The sequence below is a fragment of the Salmo salar genome, chromosome 02 (assembly GCF_965601325.2).
Source record: "Salmo salar chromosome 02, fSalSal1, whole genome shotgun sequence".
NCBI classification, from domain to species: domain Eukaryota; kingdom Metazoa; phylum Chordata; class Actinopteri; order Salmoniformes; family Salmonidae; genus Salmo; species Salmo salar.
The window spans coordinates 70,427,626-70,435,650 of record NC_138292.1 but is presented as its reverse complement, the minus strand read 5'-3'; the positions used below and the strand labels follow the sequence as shown (position 1 = coordinate 70,435,650).

Below are 8,025 nucleotides of genomic sequence, written 5' to 3'. Positions count from 1 at the left end.
CAAAACTGAAATCCAGGACCTAAAGAAGAAAAACCCTAAGGAATTGTGGGACTACATTAACAAAGGACTGGGACAAAAGAAAACATCAGGAGGGAGAAAACAGGTCGAGGGAATTGAAGACAACGATGTGGCTTTTGTTTTTAATGTATTTTTTGCTGAAGCATGGACAAGCACCACACCTCTTGCCATCTTCCCTCTCCCCATGCCTACAAGGCAGGTTGAGCTGTGCAGCATTAACCAGATAAAGCAAGCTCTGACCAGACTGAACCCACTGAAGCATGTGGGCCTGTTGGCATTCCAGCCTGGCTACTAAAAGAGCATGCAGAAGATCAAGCACCTGTCATTACACACATTGTTAACACCTCCTACTGGCCTGGACTGTTCCTGCTGCCTGGAAGATTGCCAATGTGTGTTCCTTACCTAAAGTGTCAAAACCATGTACAACGAGAGAGAATGGGCCTCCAGTCAAACTTCATGCCTTGGAAAATCCAGGAGAGCTTAATAAAAAAATTAACTAATGCCAACAGTTTTATCTGAGTGCACAAATCAGTATGCCTACCTACCAAAGTCCAGTGCTACTACAGCCCTTGTGAAAGCCACACATTATACTATATTAAACGCTATAGTAGACCCTATAGCATACTACATTAAACCATATATTATATTAAACTCTATAGTATACCCTATTTTTAATAATAAAAAGTAACAATAAAATAGAAAGACTTCTTTCTTCTGTGCTGCCGACAACACAGCTTTTAAAGACAATTTCCTTGATGATTACAATCGTTATTACCTTTCAAATGCAAGTGCATTATGGAACTTTGAGTCCCAGGCAGTCTCATCTTGTGTTCAGGTCTTCTGGTTTTCAGAGTGCATCCAAAATTAGGGGGGGGGGGGGGGGTTGAATTTCACATCATCATACTGGACATCCTCATCTTCTTTCAGGGGTTGAGGAGGTTGGACAGTGGAGTACAGAGGCACTTCCTGGTTAATGGAGCAAGAGAGGTGGGCATTGGCGTGGTCAACGTCGCCATGTTTGTCTGTGCCGCGGTAGGGGCCATGGCCATGCCTGAGACGTTGTCATAAACTGGACTGAGACTCCCTGGAGAGGAGAAAAGACAGACAATATAAGCATACCTTGAGACTATTCCATTGGTTCCACTGTGAAAGGCAAGATTAATTGAGCACTGATGAAAAGATCTGAAAGAAAACAAATACATTTTGACATCAACTCACCTGTCCATTCCCTGCTGTGCTCCTTGTCAGATTTGGAGGCTTTCTTCATGTTTTTTGCACAAATAAATGAATCCGTCATTGAATAACAATCAAAATGATAAAGTGAAAGATAAGTCATACAAAAATGCTCACCTGAACCATATGAAGCCAGAGAGACAGAAGATGAGAACCACAACTACAATTCCTATAGCTGCATTCTTCTGTATGTCCCATCAGCTGCACTAAAACCTGGTAAAGGGTTTTCCAATAAAAATGTGCAGATCTTTTTGGAGAAAACGTATTCTACAAGAGGCCTCTGGTTGATATAAAAAAACAACATTTAAATGAAGTGAGAAACAGATGTGGTTGAGCAGATAATGGATTTAATTTATTGATCTACTAAATACATGAATACACACCTAGTATTGTTGAAACATTATTCTATTATTACTTAAAGGATAATAGGAGGTAATGAAATAAGATACAGAACTCCTACTCCAAGACGCTTGATACATATGGATCTAGAGCTGCATATTATGCGACACTGGTTACCATGGTAATCAGACTTAGTAAACTGTTAGAGAATGGAAGATGGATAACTCTTTACAATATGTTTTCTATTGAAAATGTATTTAGGAATCTGGAACCGGTGCCAGAGAGGGAGATAAAAGATGACATGTTTGTGCTTTATGGTGTTTTTTCAGTGACCCTGAATGAGCAAAGCTATTTCCACATAGACAGGAAAAAGGTTTCTCTCCAGTGTGTGTGAGCTGGTGTGTAGTCAGGTGTCCTGATTGATTGAAACTCTTCCCACACTGATCACAGCCATAAGGTTTCTCTCCTGTATGTATGCGTTGGTGTTTAATCAGGTGATCTGATGTCCTGAAACTCTTCTCACACTGATCACAGCTATAAGGCTTCTCTCCTGTGTGTATGCGCTGGTGTGTAGTCAGGTGTACTGATTGATTGAAGCTCTTCCCACACTGATCACAGCTATAAGGCTTCTCTCCTGTGTGTATGCGCTGGTGTGCTGTTAGGTCTCCGGATTGACTGAAGCTCTTCCCACACAGATCACAGCTATAAGGCTTCTTTCCCGTGTGTATGCGTGTGTGTATAGTCAGGTGTCCTGAGTGATTGAAGCTCTTCCCACACTGATCACAGCTATAAGGCTTCTCTCCTGTGTGTAAGCGTTGGTGTTCACTCAGGGTACCTGAATGATTGAAGCTCTTCCCACACTGATCACAGCTATAAGGCTTCTCTCCTGTGTGTATGCGTTGGTGTCTAGTCAGGACTCCTGAGTGATTGAAGCTCTTCTCACACAGGTTACAGCTATAAGGCTTCTCTCCTGTGTGTATGCGTTGGTGTATAATCAGTTGTCCTAATTGATTGAAACTCTTCCCACACTGATCACAGTTATATGGCTTCTCCCCTGTGTGTATACGTTGGTGTGTCGTCAGGTTCCCTGAACGATTGAAGCTCTTTTCACACTGATCACAGCTATAAGGCTTCTCCCCTGTGTGTATGCGCTGGTGTGCAGTTAGGTCTCCTGATTGATTGAAGCTCTTCCCACACTGATCACAACTATAAGGCTTCTCTCCTGTGTGTATGCGTTGGTGTCTAGTCAGGTGTCCTAATTGATTAAAACTCTTCCCACACTGATCACAGCTATAAGGTTTCTCTCCTGTGTGTATGCGTTGGTGTATAGTCAGGTCTCCTGAGTGATTAAAGCTCTTCCCACACTGATCACAGCTATAAGGTTTCTCTCCTGTGTGTATGCGCTGGTGTACAGTCAGGGTGTAATCTCGAGTAAAACTCTTCCCACACTGATCACAGCTATAAGGCTTCTCTCCTGTGTGTATGCGTTGGTGTCTAGTCAGGGCTCCTGATTGATTGAAGCTCTTCCCACACTGATCACAGCTATAAGGCTTCTCTCCTGTGTGTTTGTGTGTAGTCTGGGCTCCTGATTGTTTGAAGCATTTCTCACAATCAAAGTAGGGGTAAGGCCTCTCCCCTGTATGAATTATCTGATGCGATTTTAAAGTTTTAGATGCAGCGAAACTCTTCCCACACTGAGAGCAGTGGAACGGTTTCTCTCCGGTGTGAATTTGCTCATGAATAGTCAAGTCTTGTTTAGCAAAATGTTTCCAACAGTCAGAGCAGCAGTGAAGTTTCTTCCCTATACCTCTATGCTGGTGTTTCTTGAGGTGTTCTGATCTGGAGAGACTCTTCTCTTTCTTGTCAGCATCATGTTGTTGAGGCTCCTCAGATGATAAGCCCTTCCCACTAAGAAAACAATGATTAGGGATGTCCCCTGTGAAACAAAGACATTGAATAGTTAGATTTTGCAAATATGGGTCCGTAAACCAATGTGTCCTTCCATGAAATTAAGGCCTTTTGCGTCCCTTTCATATTTTTCCAGTAGAAATTGTGCACCAGTATTACATTTTAAATCTGTTATTAAATAATATGAATAAAGACTTGATAAAGTGACAATTCTGAATTTTAAATTTCTGAAGTCCCTTCTTCAACCCTGTGTCACTTCTAGAAAGAATTTAACCCAACTAATAAAATAATTTCTCCAAGTTTAACCATCATTGAGTAAAGTTACAAGTGCAGAATAAAACAATTATTGTGAATCGTCAATTAGTATAAGAGTTTGATTTAAACGTTGACATGCTTTGAAATAACAATTTCCCTAATAAACCTTTTTACATGGACACATCTGAAATCAGGCTACCTGAAAATTGACAATCAAAATAAACGTTCTACCACAGCGACTATGTTAACTTTTTGAAGCAGTATAAAGTTTGTATGTGAAAACTATTTCTAAGCTGCATACTTTCAGTTTTTCCTGAACTCACAGGACTCGAGCAAAAGAAGTTAGCTTGCGCTGCTTGTGTTAGCACATGCACAGATTAAATACACTTCTATAACTCTGATTAAAGTGTTTACATGTCCTAATCATTCTCAAGATTGCTCAGAAAACCATGTGATTTTAAAGGCGTATCCTTACTTCGGTTATGACCTTACACCAATTAAGATAAGCAAAGTAAGGTGTTTACATGACTAATGCCATACTCAGCCTACTGCCATAACTAGTTTAATGTCAAATTATGAATGTGCATGTAAAGCCCTAGTTATTTGGTTAATTTGACAGTCATTTCTTAATATTATTTATTTCATTTAATTAGTGATTAATTTATATCTGTCCCTCTTTTAAGGTCAACCCATGTTTTAATATGGTGAAACTGTTCCCAAAATCTTTTAGGCAAAATAAACATTGAACATCAAATGGGAAAATTATAGAGTAAAAGCAGGTGAGCTGGTTCTAGTCTTTTTATCAATTCTCTGGTGTTTTTTGTAGAAAACTGAACAAGTGAACCATTTTACCCAGAAATTGGTATGGTAGAATATATATATATTTTTTAAGCTAGCATTCAATGTTAAACCCCTGTCATAAGCAACTTTGTGGCTAATTTAAAGGACTATTTTACCAATGTAAACTAGTGGTTTTGTTCTTTTCAGTAATCCCCTGTTACTTTATTTAGCACATTGGCACTTACTACAGTATGTATTTTCATATAACCTCTTGAGATGGGAAAACATGTTTTTATGAAGTTGAACATGTGCTCTTCATGAAAGAATGTTAAAATTAGGTGAAATCAAACGTTTTTTGGGGGGACCAAGTTACACTTCACAAAATTAGGTGGAACTACCAGATATTTAATCAATATATAATTAATCAATTGTTACATAAGCAGACTGTAGTCTAATCCACACACCATGGTTCTTACTTAATGAAATCATATCTCCATCTTCCTCTTCTCCTTCTCGTCTCTCAGTTCCACTCGGCCCCGGTGTTTTCCTACAGTCGACCAGAACCAGCAGTAAAGTACGGAGAGGCGGTGGACCTGGGGACTCCTGGAGTGTGGAGGGGGACGGACTAGCTTTGTCCTGTTGGCCACAAGAAGTTTACAGTTGATCATTAAACCAAATAGTGTATTAATTCAGTCTAAACCTCTGATTTGGGTGCATCCCTCGAATATCTCCTTTTACCTGAAATGTTCAATCGTTCACCACAACCCACAAATCTAAGAGCATTGGATGGGTGGGCATGGGCTAGCTTCCACCATATTTCTTATACCAGTCATTTCCTATCAAACAACGCGGAAGAGGAGAAGCAAGAGGGATAACTGGGCCCAAAATCTGGCTTCTGGCTTATTTGATCATATATACATTTTCGTAACGACTTGGTTGTTAGGAGTGTATTGGTAAAAGTAGGACACGTGACATCCCGGCAACTTTGAGGAAATAAAACACTTTGTATGGAAGTAGTGCCTGGTCGTCACTAGTTACCACAAACAAAGCCCATTTATACAACTGGTATTTTTTTCATTTTAACCTTCACCTTAAACATTAACTTTATGCATAACCCTAAATATAAAAAAAATACATTATAGACGTTTGACTTTGTGGCTGTGGTAACTAGTGAAAACACGCATATCTGCCCTCTCATTGGCTATAATGGTCCCACCTGATCTTGCTTCTTCCTGATTGCCTTCCAGCCGCGTTTCAAACTCGACAGCCCTCAGCCCTTGAATGACGTTTTACATCCGAGTGTACCTTAAATGTCCCTTGCCCAAGCGATGGAGACTGATTGTAGGAGAGGCAACGTCCTTGGTGGAAATCTTGAAGTTTAACTTAAAAACAACCAACCTAAAGCTATTAATGTAACGTTACCTAGTAAGCACTCCTGTCAAGGTAGCTAGCTACAGTTACCCATAGTTTGGTCATTTATTCCAATACATTTCAGAATTGCACTCATCACTACGAAACTAAGTCAATTTTCCAAAGCTAAAATCTATATATATATATATATATATATATATATATATATATATATATATATATATATATATATATTATTTTTTATTTTTTTAGCAAGCTCGCTTCATATTTGCTAAGACGCCTTAAGTGCGGGTTGTTGATTCAATTTGACACTTTGCGGTCACAAGAGTTTGACATGTGACATGTACAATTTGCAATGAATTGTGGGTCATATCAACCCCGCAAGTGACCAAAGTTGTTCACTCTCTCCTTCAAGCTAAATCGAGGGTTAACGTTAGGGAATTGGACCTCCCTTAAGATGACAATCCGACATCCGGTTCGACGTGGATACCCCCGAGGGGAAACAACGTGTTTAGACTGCAGCCATTTATTTTCTTTGTTAGAACGGCCACTTGAACATCTGATCAAATAATGGCTAATGTGTAAGAAATCAGTGAAGGAATGTGAACATGTGCACACTTAGGGAGGAAGGAGAGAATTAGGTCATAGTCACATATTCCTAAACATGATTGTATGAACTGCCTTAATATTGCTGGACCCCAGGAAGAGCAGCTGCTGCCTTGGCAGCTAATGGGGATCCATAATAAATACAAAATATATAGTTGAAAGCTACTTTAAAAAAAAAATAAACTTATTTAACTCAGTTAAGTACAAATTCTTATTTACTATGACGGCCTAGGAACAGTGGGTTAACTGCCTTGTTCAGGAACAGAACGACAGATGTTTACCTTGTCAGCTCCGGGATTCGGTTACTGGCCCAATGCTCTAACCCCTAGGCTACCTGCCGCCCCAATGTGGAGGTTTAAAGATGATGAAAACTAGGCCTAGACATGTTATACAACACAGCAGACCTATACTGTTAAAACCAGACTTACCCGATCCATTGTGGAAGCTACTGTTTCTTTGTATGATATGAAATGTTTTCAGCTACAACAGTACAGTTAAACTGCTTTGCTGTTGTCTTGTTCTCCTTTAAGGTTTTATGGCAGACTACACCTATTGGCGTATTGCCGCCACCTACTGTACGGCGAGTGAATGAAAAATAAAAATATCCATCCAAATGATTTCTGTCGTAGGTAAAGAATTCATGCAGAACTTCTCTCCATAATAGTGTCAAATCTTCATGAATTTGTTCCATTATAAATCTACTGATGTCTTGCCACAGATTATTTACATGAATACTATTAAAATAAGACAACACTGTTTCTGGGAGGTCATTACAAAAGGTACAATTTTAATGTATCTCCTTTTTTTACTTCTTCATTTAGTGGTTGGCAGGGTAATATTAGTGAATAATTGTATAATAAACTTCCTTAATTGTGTTAGTAAGTACGTATGTGTGAGACAACAGATATTATCAATAAAACGATTCCAATAAGGCATGACACAAGGTATATAGATAGATGTGTTGTTGAATGGACCAAAACAAAAACAAATCTTTACTACTGTTGAGTGAACAGCGGTAATCGAAGGTAGGTTCTGAGGGTCTTAACATGTTCCTGAATAATAAAGCAACACCTGAGGGAATGGAGACTAAAACAATTGTAAACTCTTCAGGCGTTATAGGGATCTTGTAAAGTGATAAGAATGAGTCATAATGAAGTTAAAGACCTTCTGCATTTACAAGTTGTCTCACCAATAGGATATTATTTCTGAACCAATATTCTAAAAACAAAGATTTATTGTTATACAATATTTTCTGATTATTCCAGATATAATATACGTGTGGAGAGAAATTATGCTTCTAAATGAAGGGCCATGACTAGAAAACCTGCCAATGAAAAGCGGAGCTTCACTGGAACGTTGTCAATAGCAAACCAACATGAAGTTAAGGCCACCAAAAGTAGAAACGACATGATGAGGAATTAAGTTCCACATAGAAGTAGGTCTTCTTATGAAGTGTTTTATCGAATTGATCTTAAAAGTATTATTTAAGGTAGGAATGTGTAATAGATTGCTCCT

The 8,025-nt window shown here is 39.0% G+C and overlaps 1 protein-coding gene across 1 annotated transcript; it reads right to left on the bottom strand.

Annotated features, from left to right (window-relative positions):
* Positions 1 to 1,578: 1,578 nt before the first annotated feature.
* Positions 1,579 to 7,033, bottom strand: LOC106590954 (uncharacterized). The gene is given in 4 exon segments (XM_014182130.3): positions 1,579 to 1,983; positions 1,986 to 3,526; positions 4,998 to 5,169; positions 6,939 to 7,033. Coding segments are annotated over 4 exon segments (1,767 nt in total). The 5' UTR covers positions 6,948 to 7,033; the 3' UTR covers positions 1,579 to 1,938.
* Between the last annotated feature and the right edge of the window lie 992 nt (positions 7,034 to 8,025).